General features: G+C 42.1%; 1 protein-coding gene across 3 annotated transcripts in view; it reads left to right on the top strand.

Annotated features, from left to right (window-relative positions):
• Nucleotides 1–22,216, top strand: part of LOC145354835 (uncharacterized) — a 43,051-nt gene that overhangs the window by 5,970 nt on the left and 14,865 nt on the right. For 2 of the 3 annotated variants that reach the window (XM_080206351.1, XM_080206353.1), the window contains exons 2-5: nt 8,069–8,434; nt 9,367–9,446; nt 12,765–12,785; nt 16,484–16,530. In XM_080206351.1, the coding sequence (XP_080062477.1) occupies nt 9,377–9,446; nt 12,765–12,785; nt 16,484–16,530 (138 nt within the window). In that variant the 5' untranslated portion in view covers nt 8,069–8,434; nt 9,367–9,376. Of the gene's footprint in view, nt 1–8,068; nt 8,435–9,366; nt 9,447–12,764; nt 12,786–16,483; nt 16,531–21,687; nt 21,846–22,216 lie in introns of those variants that run through there. The other variant, XM_080206352.1, reaches the window with a different exon arrangement.

The raw sequence follows: 22,216 nt of genomic DNA, 5'->3' as shown, positions 1-22,216 counted from the left end.
TGGAGGAGAGATTCGTTAAAGTAAAGAAGAGGTGAAGATACGGGGAGGCAATGGCCTAGCGGTATTATCGCTAGACTATTAATCCAGAAACTCAGCTAATATTCTGGGGACCCAGGTTCGAATCACGCCACAATAGATGGTAGAATTTGAATTCGATAAAAAAGAAATCTTGAATTAAGAATCTAATGATGACCATGAAACAATTGTCGATTGTCGGAAAAGTCTGTCTTGCTCATTAATGTCCTTTAGGGAAGGAAATCTGCTGTCCTTACATGGTCTGGCCGACATGTGCCTCCAGAGTCACAGCAATATGGTTGATTCTTAATTGTCCTTGGGCAACTAGGGATGGGCAGTAAATGCTGGCCCAGTCAGGGATGCCCATGTCCCATGAATGAATTTTAAAATGGTGGTGAATTTGGTGGTGGCTTCTCAGACAGGAAGTGGTTAAATCCCTGGAGGTCAGTGATATATCTGATATCAACAAGTATGTTATCTGGCCTGATTATAGAGGACCCTCTATCAAAAATAGCAGACAACATAAAAAATGGGCAGCAAGGTTAAACAAGAAGAGAAATCTGACCAATTTCAAGAACAAGCGAAGATATTATGGATAATGGATTTGACTAGGAATTTAAGAACTACATTTTTTTCTCTTCTCCGTGAGTCCCTAACCATATAGAATTATCATAAGTATGAAAGGATAAGTCAAGTTCTTTTTAAAATTCAAAGGCTGTGGAGCGCATCACCGAACACTCTAGAGGAATCAAGATCCATGAGTATTGAAAATTGAAATTGTTAAACACTTGAAAACTACTAGGCACTCAGGAATTGAACAATGGGAGCCAGTATACAAAATGGGTTGAATATTAGAACTGTAAAATTCTATTTTTCTTTGATGGAGAAAATGCTGCAAAATCTCAGCAGGTCTGGCAGCATCTGTAAGGAGAGAAAAGAGTTAAGGTTTCGAGTCCAGACGACCCAAAAAAGGGTCGTCTGGACCCGAAACATCAGCCCTTTTAAAAACAAAGTCAAATCAAAATGCATGTCAGATCAGTCAGTGTCTGAAAAGCTGGGTTAATGTTGTAACTGTAACGCAGCCACTAATTCAGAGGCAGCTTTGCATTTCTAGTTTACCAAGTGTCTGATTTGAAGGGGTCACTGAGATAGGGGATTTTTCAGCCCTGTCATCATGAATATTGGGGGAAAAAAATCAAAATTTTAATCCAAACCCCCATCTGATCTATTGTTTTTACAAAACCAAAAAATTAAATTATCTGATTTTAATATCATGTTTGGTCAGCAGATGGTGACATTGCATCATCAATAATGATTTGGAAATTCTACACAATTATACCTCTGACACCCTAATATCGCTTTCACTCTTCGCTATAATAAACACTCAAAATCATTTCAAATAACAGTGAATTTTCAGTAATTGTTTTTCTCAGTTTTCTATCAAAGATATCATTGAGAGTAGGTTCAAGGCAATATCTGCAAGATAGTTATGTTACTTTGTAAAATATAGCGATAGGATGATGATATAATCACTGCTTACGCATCATTCCTTGTTTAATCAGTAAATTGACTGCTTCAGCTTTCATATATGGCAAGATTCTCAAAATGAATGACACCTAATAGGCCGCATGAGTGGCCCTCCTTCATCTTAGTGGGCCGCAAGATTGAAACCGGGCTTGTTCACTAACCATGGTCCCGTGAATAAGGTTATTATTGAACAGCATAGCGACTCAGTGGTCAGTACTGCTGCCTCACAGCACCAGAGTCATGGGTTCGATTCCCAGGTTCGGTCACTGTGTGGAATTTGCACATTCTCCCCGTGTCTGCATGGGTTTCCTCAGTGCTCCAATTTCCTCCTATAGTCCAAAGATCTGCAGGGTCGGTGGACTTGCCATGCTAAGTTGCCCCTTAGTGTCAGGGGTACTAGCTAGACTAAATGCATGGGGTTATGGGAATAGGGTCTGGTTGGGATTGTGGTTGGTGCAAACTCGATGGGCTGAATGGCCTCCTTCTGCATTGTAGGATTCTATGATTAAATACAACTAATACACACCCCAAATATTTCATAAAAGGATAGAAAATGCTCAATCATTTATATATCAATAGAACTTCAAATGGTAAAAACAAAAGAACTATTAACACTTTGGACGCAGAGGGAATGCATGGGTTTCACAGACAATGTTGTGAGCAATCACATTCATAGTGACAGGGTTGAAAATTCCTCTACCTTGGTGACCCTTGTAAATCAGACACATGGTGAACCACAAATGCAAAGAAGCCTTTGAATTAGTGCATCGACTCCTCAACAGGCCCTATCCCCGTGTTTACCCCACTAATCCCCCTGACCTTTACATGCTGGGACACAAGGGGGCAATTTAACACGGTCAATCACCTTAAGAATTTCCTTGTCACTTAGGGAATGTGCGTGATGTGAGGAAGAGGGAGGGTGAAGCTGGATGGTGCCCATTTCTGGTTTAGACCTCTCCACTACATACCCAGGTGAGAAGGAAAGGGAAGAACCTAGTTCTAGGCCATGGTTATAAGCCCCCTTTGGCAAACTGCTTGGAATTGGGTGAATGAAACATATTCATGACCCGCTTCCATAGGAAAGTCACTGTCTCCCAAATACCTTCGTCCACTTGTATCACTTAGATTGGAAAGCCCCCAGGTTGGGAATTCAAGGACGTATTCTATCATTCTATGACATTCTGCAGAATATAGATCAACAAACTGTAGGCCGTGAATGTTTGTAAGGTTTTGGACTATGAAGACATCAGTAAAGCCCAGGTGCCAACTCAACCATATAGACATGAACCCAACTTCCTAACTGAAGGAAGCATGATCATAAAGAACAGAATCTCAGAATCCTAATTTTTTTACCCATCCTAACTCCAGAACCCCCTGTTCAGTTGACAACCAGTGCTGCCCAGTGGGCAGGGGGCAGCACGTTGGCTCAGTGGTTAGCATTGCTGCTCCACAACGCCAGGAACCTGGGTTTGATTCAGTGTAGAGTTTGCACAATCTCCATGTCTAAATGGGTTTCATCTGGGTAGTCTGGTTTCCTCCCACAGTCCTAAGATGTGTAGGTTAGATGGATTGACCATGGTACATGTGCAGAGTTACAGGAATAGAGCAAGGGTGGGCCTGAATAAGATGCTCTTTCGGAGAACTGGGACAGACTTGATGGGCTGAATGGCCTCCTTCTGCCTGTAGGAAGTCTATGATTCAATATCTAGGAGATGTTAACAACCAGATTTAAAACAATGTTACTTTCAGAGAGAGCTCCCAACACTTGAAATGTCATGAAAGGCTTGTATCCGGAAATAATAAAACAGGAATATTAACGGATTTAGTAATGGAATGTGCAAGAAAAGACAGCATCATAACTCCACCAACGCTCAGAAATTGCCAGCTTGGTTTAATTGGTAGCATTCTTTGTGTGATGTACAGAATCTTTTGTGGGACTCTATGATATTCCTGTTACTTTTGTCCATTTAGCCTGGAAAGATTTTCTTCTCAGAAAATACCCAGTGGGTATAACAGCCTTTATAGAGAGAGAAAAACACAGGTAACAGGTGGAATTCTCCCAGTTTGAGGTGGAGTGTGTTGACGGGCAATGGCCGGATCCCACACCAGGTCTGACTCTTGGAAGCTCATTAATTATGCACAGGCACGTTCTCCTCTGAGTCACCTGGCAAGCTGGTAGCTGATTTCATCTGCCTGCCCTCAGCTGGTGAGTGTGAAGATCCCGGTGTCATATTTAAATACCAGTCCAGCACACTCTGATCACTCACTCCAGCCCACCTGAATTCACCAGATCCTGCAGGATGTCAGCAACCCAGAAGGAAAAGGTTCGCAGCCTCAAGAAGGAATCTATTCTACAATTCAACCAAACCTCCCCTCCCATCACCACCCCGACCACTCCGAGGCACATCTCACCTCCTCCTCCTCCTCCTCCTCCTCCCCCCCGCCCCTCACCACCACCCCAAGACACATCACCTGCGAGGCACCCATTTGGACCTCTACCCAATGCAGTTGGAGTCTGTGTGCATCCCCTTCCTGTAAACGATGTGGTGTCTCTTTGACCCAGTTGTGTGTGAGCTTTTCACACAATCTTGTCAGGGTCCAGTTTCCCTCCTGTCGGTCCCCCCTCTGCTTTCCATTGTACATCTAATCAGAAACTTTAATAGCCATGTCCTTACGTGGCTATCGCCTTTTGTTCTTGAAAGTAATCTAATCAAAATGTAACAATATAGCCATGCCCTTACTGGCTAACAGAAGGATGTGGATGTATCTCCGTCATGTATAACTGAAACTGTTTTGTAAGCCAGACAGAGACTCACGAACCCATGCTTGATGCGCACGGTCTAGCGATCTCCCCTCCGATGCAATAAAGAAGGTTTGCAGAGAAACCTGCGTCTTATCAGTTTTTGATCCGCCTTCCGAAAGTGAATTCTACAACACAAGCTGAGTTTCTGATGGGACGTTGTTTAAGAACACAATTGGACATGATATTCCCAAATTTGGCAGAAAGGATGGAGGTTAGGCAAGCCTCTGAGGAGGAAAGTCACGATTCAGGAAGAAGAAACAGTGTTTCAAGCGGAGGAAGCAGTCTTGATTAGAAACTTTGCAGCAGGCCCGGCGTGGGTGGCTACATCACCGAGTCTCCTACATCATGGAAGTGACAAGGCTTGCAGGCTCAGGAAACATGTGGACCATCTCAGAAGGAGTTCAGTATTGGACGCAGGGGGTCTACAAGTGACCCCTGCAGATAGTTCAAGGATAGTAAGAAGTCTCACAACACCAGGTTAGCGTCCAACCAGTTTATTTGATAGTAATCTCACAAGCTTTCGGAAATGGTGTTCCTTCGTCAGGTGTGTGGAAGGTTCTGATCAGAGAAGGGCATATAAAGTCACACACGGTTTACAGAATACTGATTAGAATGCAAGTCTTTACAGACAGTCTTCCAAGGCCAGAATTGAGCCTGGGTCTCTGGTGCTGTGAGGTAGCAGTGCTAACCACTGTGCCACCATGCTTCCTTCCTTCATCTCATTGTTTACTAAGATCAGCTGCTGCACTTTACAACTGCAGGACCATCTGTTTCAGTGACATAGAAAATGCAAACTGTATTTTCACAATTGTACCATCTGAAGTGATCTGATATGTTGTTGCTCAGCACCTGACAGTCGTGTTGTGAGTGATATGGCGTTCTAGATATAAATGTGCACAATTCCTAACTTTGTATGAAGAATGTAACAATATAACCTGGACAGATGAAAATTTAATATGCATTCTACAATATTACAGATATAAATGAAAGATGGGTGGCATCATAGCGCAGTGGTTAGCACTGCTGCCTCATAGCTCTGGGGACCTGGTTTCGATTCCTGGCTTGGGTCGCCGTCTGTGCACAATCTGCATGTTCTCTCTGTGTCTGCATGGGTTTCCTCCTGGTGCTCCGGTTTCCTCCCATACTTCAAAAATGTGGAGCTTAGGCACATTGGCCATGCTAAATTGACCCTTAGTGTCCCTGGATGCATCGGTTAGAGGGATTAGTAGGCTAAATATGTTGGGTTACAGGGATAAGGCCTGGGTGGGATTGTTGCCAGTGCAGATTTGATGGGCCGAATGGCCTCCTTCTGCACTGTAGGGATTCTGTGACTCTATAAATACCAGGATCTAAAAAAAACAAAGTGAACATCAGTTAGGCAGGAGTCGTACTATTATGCATTTTATTCTCTTGAAATAGCTGACCTTATGTAAAAATATACTTGGCGTAAGTATCTGATGCATTGTAGAAAAATGTACAGAGATCATTATTTTTACAATTAAACAATCAGCATGAAGTAAAGAGTACAGAAAAATTAGGTTCAGATGCATTTACATACGCCTCTGACTTCAACATGATAATTACAGCTTCCAAAATCTGTGTTGACATCAGGGATTCTGCACTGGGCCAAAGTTTTGGGGTTCTTTGGAGGCACAATTGGAAAGAAATTGTTTTTTTTCCCAAACTCTCTCAATCAAAATGACCCCCCCTTCCCCATATTTAGAAATTTGAGCTCTAGAATGGTGATTTTTTTTATTCTTGTAGGAAAGTCATTGCCAAAATTAAGGAAACCTTTTTCTCTCCATTTTGAATAAAAATAAAAAAGAACCTAATCTTTATGCCATACAATGATGAGGTTTGTGTCTCTTCTTGTGGTTCTTCTCTGGGAGTTTCCTGTCTGGTCCATGATCAGGGCTGGGAGGTGATGGCAGGGGATTCGAAATATTCCTATCATACTCCTGATAGGCACAGCTTTAGTGGGAGAACTTAGAGCATTGGCACAGTGCTGGGACTGGTCTGTCAGGCTATCCACTCAGATGGGACACAGTGAGACTCAAGTATAGCTGCTTCTCTCAGTACATACCCACTGTTCTTAGAAACTTCCTGTGCAATCTGATTCCATCACTGCACATTTAGGCAACTCACTGTAGATCTTAAGAAACCTCTGTGTGAAGAAATTCCTCCTAATTTTTCCCCTTAATTATTTTAAATTTATGACCTCTGTCACTATCCAGCCTCGGGTGACTGCCTGTGTGGAGTTTACATGTTCTCCCTGTGTCTGTGTGGGTTTCCTCCGGGTGCTCTGGTTTCCTCACATACTCCCAAGATGTACAGGATAGGTGGATTGGCCATGCTAAGTTGCCCTTTAGTGTCCCAAGATATGTAGATTAGGGAGATTAGAAGGATAAATGTGCGGGGTTACAGGGATAGGGAAGGAGGTGGACCTGGCTAAGATGCTCTGTCTGAGAGTTGGTGCAAACACAATGGGCTGAATGGCATCCTTCTGCACTGCAGGGATTCTATGATCCATTTGTCACAGGAAACATTTTTCCCTACTTTATCAAACCCCTTCACAATTTTAAATAATTCTAATTGTCTCTGAATCTAACCGCCACTAAATCTAACCCCTTACCCTTCCTGATCTAAGGAACATCATCTGTCCTCTCCAATCTCTCCACCTAACCAAAATCACTCATCACTCATTGCAGTGAACTTCCTCTGTCCCCTCTTCAGAATCATGACATAATTCCCAAAGTGTGGTGCTCTGAATTGCTCACAATACTCCAGCTCCTAACAAACCAAAGAGGTCAAATAAATCAGGACCAAGTCATCATGAAATGCATGGTCTTGGCAAGTAACAACAAGAAAAGACTGAGGAGGATGAGGAATTCAGAGTTGCTGGGGAAATGGATTGTGTAATTAATTTAAATTTCAATGCAGTGAGGATGTAAAGGGAGCTTTTAAAATAGTTGATTTAGTGCTAGAAAGAGCAGAAGTGTTCAGGAGAGTAATGGCTGCATTGGTACTGATAAATTGCTAAAATGATAATAAGAAAATATTAGATAAATGCAGTAATTTACCCAAATTGACAAGTGTACACTTAAGCTGTTTTTATGTTTTTGATTCACAGAGAGCTTTTTTTGCCTTATATCATTTTCAGTGTTGTGTGAAAATTCCCCCAGAACATTTCCCCTCATCTGGGGTAATTTTGGCTGTGCGATTGTGTATTGTGAATCAGCAGCCCCTTCTGCATCAGTCTCAATTTCCAGTGACTTCAATGGACTCCATTGTCTTGAGCTTCCTCTCGGCTTCTGATGGATAGCCTTTGAGACATCTGTCCTGACAGTTCTATTGAAATTCAGGCAGGAGCTAATGAAGACTGTCCTCTCACACCCCTCCCCTAGCTGTCAACCAATAGTAATGGGAACATAAAGGGGTAAATCAGTGAAATTCAGCAAGACAAAGAAGAGTGTTGACAAAACATACACAAAATAAAGAATGTTATTCAGGTAGAAATGGCACCCTCTGTGCTTGTATCTTCATAGGTTTTATATAATCCTAGCTCTCCCTGTGCACTTCCTTATATTCCTACTTTTCACCAGAGTTTGCCAGCTTTCTTTTAACTGTATTACAGTTTTTGTTAAATTTATTGCCTCCCACATGGTTTTATATTATTTTCTGTTGAATTGCATTTATCTCAAGCTTTCTCTTAAATATTTACAGGATTCTTATTCTGAGGCGGATGGCAGGATACCCTCTCAGCAACAGCTATGCCTGGAAATAAAGGAGAATTCCAAGAATTAGGCTCATTTTGTTCAGAAGCATTTACTGTTAAAATACAGATATTACCATAAACATTAAATCCCAGTATTCTCTTGCTAGAACATAGTTGTTTTCTGCACTGAAAGTATTCCCAAGAAACAATTCAAACCCCAGTTACGTTCTCTTACTTAACGGCAGTTGTCATGGAAACCCAAACATTACTTCATCAGAGGCAGAGGCAATCTTTTTCTGGAACCACTTCTCAACAGATGAGGAAGGGGAACACAGTGAGGGATCAAGAGAAGGAGAAGCAGCTGGGTTTCTGAGGTAAGTAACTGCAGACGAGGTCAAAAATATCAGTAATTATTAAAGGAATTTTAAATATTAAAATTAAAGGAATATATTAAATAGGTTAATTGGCCACAATCCCTATAAAGGTCAAATACTGTCAGGATTGCAGCTATTTCAAAGCTCTTGTTTAAAACCTTTCCTCACGCTACTTCTTTCATCATCAAAGCCACACTTGATGCAGCTTTGCAAATCTGTCACCAAGTGTTTCTAATACTGATGAAAGTCAACAGGTGTGTTTTAAGCCTCACCCCACCGGTGCCTCCTGCAAGAATGGTAGATTGGGGTGGGGTGGGTAAGAAGGTAAAAATGTTAAAATTCTCAAACTTGTCCTCAGCTCACCTATTTCCAATGTTGGGGAAATGGGAAACCTTTTATGTACTGCAAAAAAGTGTCATTCCTGAGGTGTCACTAGGATGTGCTGCAGTGATAAGTTCAGATATGATTGCTTTGGATTGAGAAACAAATCCAAAAGATTTCCCAAACATTTTTTTCATAATGTCATAGTCCTTGAATACAATTATTTTTCAGATTCCACTATGCCCCCCCCCCCCATCCCCATCCTCCCATATTTGACATTTATTTCTATGGGTTGCACAGTGGCACTGCTGCCTCATAGTGCCAGGGATCCTGGTTCAATTCCCGGCTTGGGTCACTGTCTATGTGGAGTTTGTACGTTCTCCCTGTGTCTGTGTGGGTTTCCTTTGGGTGCTCCGGTTTCCTCCTACAGTCTGAAAAACATGCCGGTTAAGTGAATTGGCCATGCTAAATTCCCCTTCAGTGTACCCGAACAGGCACCAGAGTGTGGCAACTAGGGAATTTTCATAGTAAGTTCATTGCAGTGCTAATGTAAGCCTACTTGTGACTAATAAACAAATTTAATTTGAACAGAAATTTCTTTCCACTTTCAGGTTATTGAAAATGTTTAAGAACATTTCCTTTCCGAAGAACCCAGTTACTTTAATTCTGCTGCTGAAAGTGACACTTTATGGTAAGTGATAGACTAATGCTGAATTTTAGACTGTGCATAGAATAGTGAATCAAATCAACTTCTTTACACAAAGTACCATAGAAATCCAAAACTCTCTGTGCCAATGGGCCGTGGAAGTTAGGTCACTTGTGGCTCTCAAGACTGAGGTGGATAGATTATTTGTTAGCTAACAGTATCCAGGAATTATGGAGCCAAGGTGGGTCAAATGGACTTGAGGTGCAGATCCAACAAGATCTATTTAAATGGTGAAACAGGCTCAAGAGATTGAATAGCCTCCACGTGTTAACAAAAGCAAAATGCTGCAGATGCTGAAATAGCAAGTGAAAACAGAGAAACACTCTGGGTCTGGCAGCATCTTTGGAAAGAGAAATGTTAAAATTTCAAGTTGAATATTGCTCGTCTTCAACTCAAAACATTAGGCTGTAATTTCCAGCCCCCTGGCAACAGGTTTAAAGATGAAAGGAATTGTTAAATGCAGTGTGTGGCCTTCCCACTGCCCTCCTGCCCACTCCCAACCTGTCTCATTGTATGGTGATCAGGAAAGGTGTCAGGCAGCTGCTCAAACATGCTGCTGCTGCTGGGGCTACATGCCCACCAGCCAATCAGGCCAGCAGCTCTTTAAGGTGGGACTTCCTCTTCAGATGAGGGTAAAAGTCTCAGGCTGAGAAAGTTAACAGCTTCCAAAGTAAAATGGCTGCAGGCTTGTTAGTGGAAAGGCTCACAAATAACTTTTCAGTCAGCGGGCAGGGCAGGGAATATGGCACCCTGAAAAGCCCAGTCCATTAAATCTGTTACTCTCTCCACAGACACTGCCAGACCTGAGTATTTCCAGCACTCTGTTTATATTCATGTTTCCATGTTCTTGTGTTCCATACGGCATAGAAACAGATCATTCAGCCCAATTGTCTATGTCAGTGTCTGTACACTAAGTGAATTTCCTTCCACCCAACCACATCTCACCCTATCCTTCTGTTTCTCTTTCTCTCAGATACTTATCTGGCTTCCCTTTAAACCTGTACAGGCCATTCACTTCATCTATTCCATATAGATCAGTTGGAGACTTGCGCAGAGAGATGGTAGATGGAGTTTAATCTGGACAAGTGTGAGGTAATGCATTTTGGAAAGTCTAATACAGATAGGAAATATATAGTAAATGACAGACCTTTAAGAGTATTGATAGGCAGAGGGATCTGGGTGTACAGCTGCACAGGTCACGGAAAGTGGCAATGCAGGTGGAAAAGGTAGTCAAGAAGGCATACAGTATGCTTGCCTTCATCGGCTGGGGCACTGAGTTTAAAAATTGGCAAGTCACATTGCAGCTTTATAGAACTTTAGTTAGGTTGCACTTGGAATATAGCGTTCAATTCTGATTGGCACACTACCAGAAGGACGGGGAGGTTTTGGAGAGGGTACAGAAAAGACTTACCAGAATGTTGCCTGGTATATCAGCTATGAGGAGAAGTTGGAGAAACTTGGTTTGTTCTCACTGAAACGATGGAGTTTGAGGGGCGACTTGATAGAAGTCTACAAGATTGAGAGGCACGGACAGAGTGGATAGTCAGAAGCTTTTTCCCAGGGTGGAAGTTAAATACTAGGGGGCACAGGTTTAAGACGCAAGGGACAAGGTCTAAAGGAGACATACGAGGCAGATTTTTTTTACACAGAGGGTGGTGGGTGCCTGGAACTCGTTGCCCAGGGAGGTAATGGAAGTGGATTCGGTAGTGACTTATAGAACATAAGAAATAGGAGCAGTAGTAGGCCATCTAGCCCTTCGAGCCTGCCCCGCCATTCAGTAAGATCATGGCTGATCTGTCGTGGCTCAGTTCCACATTCCCGCCCTCTCCCCATAACCCTTAATCCCCTCGCTTATCAAAAACCCATCAACCCACGTCTTAAAAATATTTAGCGAGGCAGCCTCCACCACTTCAAAGGGTAGAGAATTCCAGAGATTCACCACCCTTTGACCGAAGAAGTTCCTCCTCAACTCCGTTCTAAACCGCCCCCCCCCTTTATCTTGAGGCTGTGCCGCCTAGTCCTACTGCCCTTTCTGAGCGGGAAGAGTCTCTCCACCTCTATCCTATCCATCCCATTCATCATCTTATACGTCTCAATGAGATCTCCCCTCATTGTTCTAAACTCTAATGAGTACAAGCCTAGTTTATTCAGCCTCTCCTCATAGCTCAACCCCCTCAACTCCGGTTACAGCCTAGTAAACCTCCTCTGCACTCCCTCCAAGGCCAAAATATCCTTGCGTAAGTGCGGCGACCAAAACTGCACACAGTACTCCAGCTGCGGCCTCACCAGTGCCCTGTACAGCTGCAGCAAGACCTCCCTACTTTTATATTCAATCCCCTCGCTATGAAGGCCAGCATCCCATAAGGGGCATCTTGACAAATGCATGAATAGGATGGGAATAGAGGGATATGGTCCCTGGAAGGGTAGGAGGTTTTAGTTCAGTCTGGCAGCAATGTCAGTGCAAGCTTGGAGGGCCGAAGGGCCTATTCCTGTACTGTAATTTTCTTTGTTCTTTGTCCTAAAGTTCTACATGCTAACCTGAAGAAGTCTCTTTTGAATTCTTTACTGGACTGATGAATGACTGTCTGATCATTGTGATCACTGGTTTTGAATTCTTCCACCAAGTAGAAACATATTCTCATCATCAATTCTATCAAGTCCCTTCAAAATTTTAAAGACCAATATTAGGTCACCGTTCAGCCTTCTCTTTTCTAGAGGAAAGAGTTCTAGTTTGTTTCTCTTTTCTCTCAGTTCTGGTGTAATCCTTGTGCATCTTTTGTGCACCTTCTGCAGTGGTTCTATTATCCAGTTTGTGATATGAGCAGGAACTATTGAGTGATGACTGGGGATTAATTTCCCCAAAGATCCTCTGAGAAGGATTTGGTAAGGACCATGCCTTTCCTGTTTTCATGTCTATTAACTGAAAGATGTTTACTCCCTCAGAGTACTAGCACAAGCTGTTCCTGTTCATGATTGACACATTCTTTTTTATGTATTTGCAACCAACAGTTCAGTTGTTGCAGGGAGCTTGCATCGTAACCTGTTGCACATGAAGGGCCCTTGATGAATTGAAACGTGGCAGCTGTAGTTAGGATGAAAGATTTTTAAGCTATTTGAAGCAATCTAGAGCCCAGGTGCTAAAGTTGCTACTCAGTTTAATAATCAGCAGAAAATGTTCAAAGAACAAACTTCTGGAGAGAAATTTAGTGCAATTTCCCAAAAACAGTGTAACATTTTGAACATGATTTGCGAACCTTGGAGTATATTTGATTCTAATTATGTTTTCTGATTTTACATTTTTAGGTTTCTCCAGTTCCCAAAAAGGTAAGCTATTTTTCCTTGTGTGTGTAATTGGCGACTGTAACCAAAACAATTAATAAAGATATGTGGAGTAATTTTGCTTTTTTTAATAGTTTTTTTCCCTTTTTATTCTGATGCAGATGTTGCATTTATAAAGACTTTTCTTTTGGTCAGGACATCCCAAATGCTTTACAGGGAATAAATTATTTTTGAGGTGTAATTATTACTATTTTGTTTAGGTTTTGTTGTTACAAAGGTTGGGGTAAATTTCCATGCTTGCCACCCATCTCCTGGTTCCACATTTAACTTTCATTTCTCAGTCTTGACATTGCTTGCTCAACTGTGAAGCTATCAAGCTGAGTTGGAACTTGCCTCAACTAAGCATTTTAATAGCAACTTGTTAATGCAGAAAACCATCTCAAAGCACGTCGTAGAGATGCAGTCGCAATATTATCTATGACTGTGACCATCGTATATTCACTGTGATCCTTGATCTCTCTACAACATTTAGCACAGTCCACCATGCCACTCTCCTCCAATGCCTCAACTGTTTTGTCTAGCTTAGTGGGATTGCTCCAGTCTTATCTGTCCTGTTGTAGCCAGAATATCTACTGTACTATAGGGATTCTATGATTCTAACTGAGGTGAGGAAAAATTTCTTCACCCAGAGGGTGGTGAGTGTGTGGAATTCACTACCACAGAATGTAGTTGAGGCCAAAACATTGTCTGATTTCAAGAGGAAATTAGATATAGCTCTTGATGCTAAAGGGATCAAGGGATATGGGAGGAAGGGGGAATCAGGATATTGAATTCAATGATCAGCCATGATCAAAATAAATGGCGGAGCACACTTGAAGGACCGAATGGCCTACTCCTGTTTTTCATTTCTATATTTCTGATGCCTTCGAGTTAAAATTCTCCCCTTTGTATCTACTTTTGTTTATGGCTTCACCCCCTCCTTATCTTTCAAACCTGTAGTACTCCAACCCTCCCAGACCTTTGTTTTCTTCTGTCTTTAGCTTCTTGTGCATCACCCCTCACTTCTCTCCCAATTATGTTTCACTGTGCTTTCACCTGTAATCTGTATATTCTAGACTGAAATTCCTCCTTAAATCTCTCCATCTCTAATATCTCCTACTTTAAGTCTCTCCATAAAACTTAATTTGCCCAGGCTTTTTGGTCACAGTTCATAATATTTCCTTCTTTGGCATGGTGTCTATTTTGAAACATCTTGGAACATTTTTCTACATGACAGGTACTATAATAACCACAACTGAAGACAACAGTATGCTCAGGGACAAATAAACATACATTTTCTGGTCCTACCTGCCACAAGAATCGTCATGGGTGAGACGAAAAATTTGACAGACCAGTTAAAAGTCCGTTGATCTGACCAAAAATATTGCTCATTGAGTTTTTTTGTTAGTTTCTGCTTAGGAACGACATGGCCAGTTGCAACACTTCTAACACCACAGACTGGCCTTAAAAATTTAAAAGTTAAAGTTTATTTATTAGTCACTAGTAGGCTTACCTTCACACTGCAATGAAGTTACTGTGAAAATCCCCTAGTTGCCACACTCCGGCGCCTGTCCAGACACACTGAGGGAGAATTTAGCATGGTCAATGCACCTAACCAGCACATCTTTGGACTGCGGGAGGAAACCGAAGCGCCCATAGGAAACTCATGCAGACACAGGGAAAATGTGCAAACTCCACACAGACGGTGACCTGAGCCAGAAATCGAACCAGGATTCCTAGCGCTGTAAGACAGCAGTGCTAACCACTGTGCCACCATGCTGCCTCAAATTAGGAATTCCTTCCTGATCCCTATCTTTCAGTAAGTTTAACCACACAGCCATCGTGAAGATGGGGAAGGTTCACCTCACTCAAGTTTGTGACTGTTCATGCCAGGGCTAAAATCTATTATAATTGTTGCCATAGGAACTGCTAATCTGTTTGTCACAATGAGACTGAAGCCTGGAGACAATTTCAGTTTGTTTTAATGAGGCTAAACCGCACAGTGTTTGCTCAGTAAGTGTGGTGGCTTTCATTTGTTTCTTCACAGTGCCCTTTTTCTGTAAACTTAATGGATTCCATGTGATTGCAATCAACAGGAGTGTCGACAAGACGGGGAAACTTGCTGCCTAATTGATTGTTCATAGCCTCATTGATTCAGGAGATGTAACTACTTATATGAATGATGATGAATCAACACAAAGAATCAATGACATCTTTTCAAAATCTCAAAGCAAAATCATTTACAACAATTAAATCCTCTGAAATTAAAAAAGAATAATCAAGGACTTTTCTCTATTGTGTCCCTGTATAATTGTATACTTGTGATACCAATTAAACAATATTCCGAAGCCATATGCTTCAGTGAGCATTCTACAAGTACATTCTACAGATTTATTTGTATATCCTAGTTTGCAGATGACATGAAGTGAGAGGAACAGTAAAGCTATGTAGATGGCAGCAGTGTGTTACAATGGGATGTTGGTAAATTAAGATAGTGGACAACAGTATGGCAAATGGAGTTCATGTGGAAATGCAAGAAAGACAATGGCAAGAAACTAGAAGCTGTGGTGGAGCAAAGGTAGTTTAAGTGTCCAAGTACACATCACTAAAAGCTAGTATATAGGTTCAAAAACTAATCAAAAGATCTCATGAAGTCAGAGAATGTTTTTCTTTGTTGCAACATGGAGGGACTGATACTTTAATTGTACAGAATCTTGGCCAGTCCCTGTCTGGATACTACATTCAATTTTAGGAACATCAGGAAGAATATATTAGGGAGAAAGTACAATACTGATTTACCAAGATGAAAGGTTTAATTTAGGATGCCCAGTTGCTTATTCTTATGACTTTAGGAGGCTGAGGAGTGAATTAATCAAGTTGTCTAAAACAATGAAGGGATTCAGTAGGATGGTAAGAAAGAAACTTTTTCGTTTGGAAGGGAAATCCAGAACAGAACAACAATCTTAAATTACAGCTAGGTTATTTAAGAAGCATGTTTACTTGAAGACACACTGATGAGATGGTGGTATAGCAGTAATGTCACTGGACTACTAATCCAGAGCCCGGGCAAATGCTCTGGGGACACAGGTTCAAATCCTGCCATGGCAGCTGATTATTTTTTTTTCCAAAAATATACTTTATTCATAAAAATCTCAAGTAATCCATTGCAAATGTACAGGGCTTCGAATAGCAAAGCAATGTGGAATCAAAACATTTTTACAGATCTGTCCAAATTACAGTGTCTACATTTCAATACTTAAAAAACTATATCCATGTCTCAAATATTTACATATTTGTACTAATTACAAGAATTTGATTGTTATTAAAGCCCCTCTGGTTCACTAATGGAAATTTGCCATCCTTACCCAGTGAGGCTAAAGTTGTTGCCTGCTGAAATGGTCAAGCAAGTCTCAGGGCAATTACAGGTGGCCCTTCCAGTGATGCTCACATCTCCTACAATAGAATAAAAAAGCAGAGCCTCCAACCCTGAGGATGCTGCATTGTTTGAAATTTCCACTGAGTGATGTGGAACATTGGGTTTGATCCAGCTGAATGACATATGGACTAAAAGAGTTGAATATTTCTGTTCGTCTGACTTATCTTTAAATTGTACGTGACGAGTTATGTTGATTTATTGTCATTTCTATGCATTTTACTATGCTTTTCTATAAAGAAATGACGTGTGTATTCTCTCTCTTTTTTAGCCCCTGACACAGATATTGAAGTCATACCTACAGACTATTGGCTTACAGTAAGACTCTTCAAGTGTTTCTGCTCCTTCTATTAAGGCCAAGTATCTGTGAGCAAAAAAAAATAATTTCAAGTGTGCTTATTCCGGTCATGCTTTACTATATCTAAATACCTTACTATATTTTCACACGCGGAATGGATAATTTTACCAACAGATATCAGAAATAAAGACCTTGTATGACCCCAGGATGTCCCAAGCAGCTTTCCAGTCTTTTCTAAAGTATTTTTTTTGAAGTGTAATCACTGTAGGAAAGCAAAACAACCAATGTGAACATAGAACGGTCTCATAAACAGTGGGTGGTATCTTGCCAGCAGGGCCTCAAGTTCTGGAAGTCGCAAGATTGCAACTTCAGATCTTCCCCACCCCTTGCTGGTGATGTCATTAGTTTCACATCAGCTTTAGATACATTTCCTAAGATAAAAGCAAATCACTGCAGATGCTGGAATCTGAAACCAAGAGAGAATATGCTAGAAAATTTCAGCAGGCCTGGCAGCATCTGTAAGGAGAGAAAAGAGCTGATGTTTCGAGTCCAGATGACCCTTTGTCAAAGCTAAAAGGCAAAGAAGGTGGGAGATATTTATACTGCAGGATGAGGGAATGGAAGATGAGTCATAGCCACAGAAACCAGGGAGAAAAGGCTGCTAATGGCAGTCCATAGAGTGAATAAAGGGTGTGAATGTCCAATCGGCAGAGAAGCTGAAATCAGAGAGTAAGCTGTGACAGATGAAGATGTGGGAGGGAGGGGATGGGCAGAATGGGTGGGACAGAGGTAAAATTTAGAAAAAAGGGGGAGGGGAAGCTAAAGGGGGGAAAGAAAGGGGAGATAAAGTAGGGGGAAAGACTAGGGGGAAGAAAAATGAAGAATGACGATAAAGAAATAAAAGGTTGAGAACAGTACAAAATTAAATAAAATGATTAGATACATTTCCAACCATTTTAATATTATTAATCCATTCCCCAGCCAGATATTTTCCCCTGCCACATCTTCAAATACGCCAACTACAGGTCATGTTGGCACAGGTTACAATAGGTTCATACCTGGTAGTGCCAGTTGTGCCAATGGCAGGTCCTAGTGGGAGCCTCATGAGGGGAGAGGTGAATTCATTCAGATTTTATCATGAGCCTGCAGAACTACTTGTCCCAAGCTGGGGCTAGTCCCTTTACAGCACAGTAGTGATTTTACTTTACTTTCTGTAGATAAACCAGTCCTGGGCCTGCTTTACAAAAGACTCAGATGAGCAGGGCAGGCCATTGCCTGTTACCAGGGGAAGTCATATTCAAAAATACCCCCAGGGAGATCAATCAGAGATTTCCCATGGGCCTTGGGAGGGTTATTGCATTCGCCAATATTTATCCCTCAGTCAACAAAAAAGCAGATTATCTGGTCATTATTATGTTGCTGTAGGTGGGAGTTTGCTGTGCGTAGTTTAGCTGCTTACATCTCCTATATTTAAACAGTGATTACATTTCAGAAGTCACTTCATTGTCTGCAAAGTGCTTTGAGATGTCTGGTGGTTTTGTGAAAGGCACTATATAAATGCAAGTATTTCTTCATTCTTTTATTTACAGAGACATACATTACAAACACGAACCCCCAAAACCTAATCAACACATTTCAGTCTGCTCCTACATATTCTTTTTGAGCACAAGGGAATCCCCAGTTAAGGTTCATCATTGAATACGATTAATCACACAATTAATAGAACGCCTCTAGTTTCCCACTTTCTGTCTCCCTCGCTTTTTGAATAATGGAGTTATATTTGTTGTTCTCCAATCTTATGAGACCTTCCCTGAATCTAGGCAGTTTTGGAAAATTAAAACCAATGCTTCAACTATCTCACTAGCCACTTCGTTAAAGACCCCAGGACGATGTCCATCAGGACCCGGGCACTTGCTAGCTTAAGCTCCACAATTTACTAAGTACCACTTCTCTGGTCACTGTAAATTTCCTGAATTCCTCCCTCCCTCCCTTCCACCACCTGATTTATAGCTGTTTCTGGAATGTTTCTTGTATCCTCTATCGTGACGACAATGCAAAATATCTGTTCAATTCATCTGCCATCTCTTTGTTTCTCATGATGAATTCACCAGACTCATTTTCTGTAGAACCAGTGCGCACTTTGTAAACTCGTTTCTTTATTAAATATTTATAGCAACTCTTACTTTCTTTTATATTACTGGCTACCTTTGTCTCATATTCTAATATTCCCTCCTTATTAATCTTTTAGTCATCCTTTGCTGTTCCTTATATCATCAATCTTTTGACCTTCCACCTGCCTTTGCACAATTATATGCTTTTTCTTTAAGTTTCATACTGTCTTTAACCTTTCCAGTTAACCACACATGTCAGTCCCTTGGACATTTTCTTACTTGTTAGATTGTATGTATTCTGAAATATCCCCTTAAATGTTTGCCACTGCATCTCTATTGACCTATCCCAATTTGCCAATTCACTTTAGTCAGCTCTGATTTCATGTGCTCAGAATTGCCCTTATTTGAGTTTAAAGCCTTAGTATTGGACCCACTCCTCTCTCCCTCAAACTGAATGCAAAATTCAATCATATTATGATTGCTTCCAAGGGGCACTTCCACTGTGATTTCATTAATTAATTCCATCTCATTGGACACTACCATGTTTAGTATTGCATGTTCTCTGGTTGGTTCCAAAATGTGCTGTTCTAAGAAACTGTACTTTTCCAGTCTATATATAAATTAAAAAATTATTGCTGTGTCTTTCTGACAAGCTCCCATTATTTCTTCCTTTATGCTGCACCCTACCACATCTTTTATTAATTTCAAAAATATACTTTTTCATACGTAATCTGAAAATACGTCAGAAATATTCCTGATCATTACAAAAGTAAAAAGCAATCACATTTACGTTTGTCCTGAGATCAAAATTTCCACTGTGTTCAGTCTAAGAATATTACATATATTTCAATACAAGTCCAAAGTTATGTACGTTAGTCAGATTGCACTTTGTGATGCTTTGACAGAGTTACAGACAGTTAGAGTTTATAGACAGTCCGAGGCTTTTTCCAGTTACTAGCCCTTAGGTGTACATTGGCTGCAAGGTCTTACTTGGTGGTCTTTCCCCATTGTGCCTTGGCGGCCCCAAGCTTCAGTATGTCCCTCAGCACATAGTTCTGGAGCTTGGAATGTGCCATTCTGCAATGCTCAGTCAAGGACAATTCTTTGCACTGGAAGATCAACGACTTCGGGCAGACCAAAAGGCATATTTGACCTTCCAGCAGTAGTTGATGTTTGTCTCGATGTGCGTCCCCTGGGAACAGCCCATTGAGCACAGAGTCCTGCGTCACAGAGCTGCTCAGTATGAACCTCGACAAATACCACTGCATCTCTTTCCAGACCTTCTTTGCAAAGGCACATTCTACAAGGAAGTATGCGACTGAAAGAAATGGCGGAGGTTATAGTGGATGCATTGGTGGTTATTTTCCAGACATCGCTGGATTCCGGGGAAGTGCCGGAAGATTGGAAAACGGCTAATGTTACGCCGTTGTTTAAGAAGGGTGCCAGGCAAAAGGCGGGGAATTATAGGCCGGTTAGTTTAACGTCTGTGGTAGGTAAAATGTTAGAATCCGTCATTAAGGAGGAAATTGCGAGGCATCTTGAAGGGAATTGCTTGATAGAGCAGACGCAGCACGGTTTCATTAAAGGGAAGTCGTGTCTGACAAATTTACTGGAGTTCTATGAGGATGTGTCTAGGGCGGTCGATAGAGGAGAGCCGGTGGATGTGGTCTTTCTGGATTTTCAGAAGGCGTTTGACAAAGTACCTCATAAGAGGTTATTGCAGAAGGTCAGGGGACTTGGAGTTGGGGGTAGGGTGTTAGCGTGGATAGAGGATTGGTTGTCAAATAGGAGGCAGAGAGTGGGGGTCAACGGGTGCTATTCGGATTGGCGGATGGTGACTAGTGGAGTGCCCCAGGGGTCGGTGCTGGGGCCTCAGCTTTTTACCATTTATATAGATGATCTGGAGGAGGGAACCGAGTGTAGGGTGTCGAAATTTGCGGATGACACCAAGATTGGGGGAACGGCAAATTGTGCGGAGGGTGTGGAGAGTCTGCAGAAGGATCTAGATAGGCTGGGCGAATGGGCCAGGAAATGGCAAATGGAATTTAATGTTGGCAAGTGTGAGGTGGTCCACTTTGGTAGGAAGAATGGTAGGAAGGACTATTACTTACGGGGCGAAAAACTGCAGCAGGCGACGGTGCAGAGGGACCTCGGGGTCCTTGTGCATGAGTCGCAAAAACCCAGCTTGCAGGTGCAGCAGGTGGTCAGGAAGGCGAATGGGATGCTGGCCTTCATAGCGAAGGGGATTGAATATAAAAGTAGGGAGGTCTTGCTGCAGCTGTATAGGGCATTGGTGAGGCCGCAGCTGGAGTACTGTGTGCAGTTTTGGGTGCCGCACCTGCGCAAAGATATTTTGGCCTTGGAGGGAGTGCAGAGGACGTTTACTAGGCTGATACCGGAGTTGAGGGGGTTGAACTATGAGGAGAGGCTGAATAAACTAGGCTTGTACTCGTTGGAGTTTAGAAGATTGAGGGGAGATCTCATTGAGACGTATAAGATGATGAATGGGATGGATAGGATAGAGGTGGAGAGACTCTTCCCGCTCAAAAAAGACAGTAGGACTAGGGGGCACAGCCTCAAGATAAAGGGGGGGCGTTTTAGAACGGAGTTGAGGAGGAACTTCTTCACTCAAAGGGTGGTGAATCTCTGGAATTCTCTACCCGTTGAAGTGGTGGAGGCTGCCTCGCTAAATATTTTCAAGAAGCGGGTTGATGGGTTTTTGATAAGAGAGGGGATTAAGGGTTATGGGGAGAGGGCCGGAAAGTGGAACTGAGCCACGACAGATCAGCCATGATCTTATTGAATGGCGGGGCAGGCTCGAAGGGCCAGATGGCCTACTCCTGCTCCTATTTCTTATGTTCTTATGTTCTTATGACTGTCTCATCCCCCCCAGCTTCAGTACTGCTGAGACCTTGCGTGTGCATCTGACAGGGAGTGCCTTCTCACCTCCAGACAAGTTAGGTCTTGGTGCTCGTTTGAAAGTTGTGCTGATGAAGCATTTTGCCAGATGAGTCTGACAGTCTTCTCAGGGAACCATCCAACGGAATCCATCTCCTTTTCCTTCAGAGCCTCGAGGACATTACACACAGACCACTGCTTGATCGCGTGTTTTTCTGAATAAATTTCTCCGCGAGGGACAGGTGATGCAATCCAACTACTTGGAGCATTCCATGGCAACCTGGCCAGATCCATCCTTCACAACACCAGGGACAGGTAGAACCTCAGTAAGTTTTAAGTTTATTTATTAGTGTCACAAGTAGGCTCATATTAACATGGCAATGAAGTTACTGTGAAAATGCCTGAGTAACCACACTCTGGCACCTGTTCAGTCACACTGAGGGAGAATTTAGCATGGCCAATGCACCTAACCAGCATGTGGGAAAAAAACTAGAGTCCCTGGAGGAAACCCACGCAGACATGGGGAGAACATGTAGACTGCACAAAAGGTGATCCAAGATGAGAATTGAACCTGGGTCCCTGGCACTGTGAGCAGCAGTGCTAATCATTGTGCCACTGTGCTGCCCATCCTAAGTACTGGCACTTCGTGTTTGTGTTCCGAAGATCTACGCACAACTTGATGTTGCTGCACGCAAAG

Source organism: Carcharhinus amblyrhynchos, chromosome 18 (genome assembly GCF_965287045.1).
Source record: "Carcharhinus amblyrhynchos chromosome 18, sCarAmb.v2.hapA, whole genome shotgun sequence".
NCBI classification, from domain to species: domain Eukaryota; kingdom Metazoa; phylum Chordata; class Chondrichthyes; order Carcharhiniformes; family Carcharhinidae; genus Carcharhinus; species Carcharhinus amblyrhynchos.
Note: the sequence above shows the minus strand (reverse complement) of the source record. Positions and strands in the feature narration are given on the sequence as shown.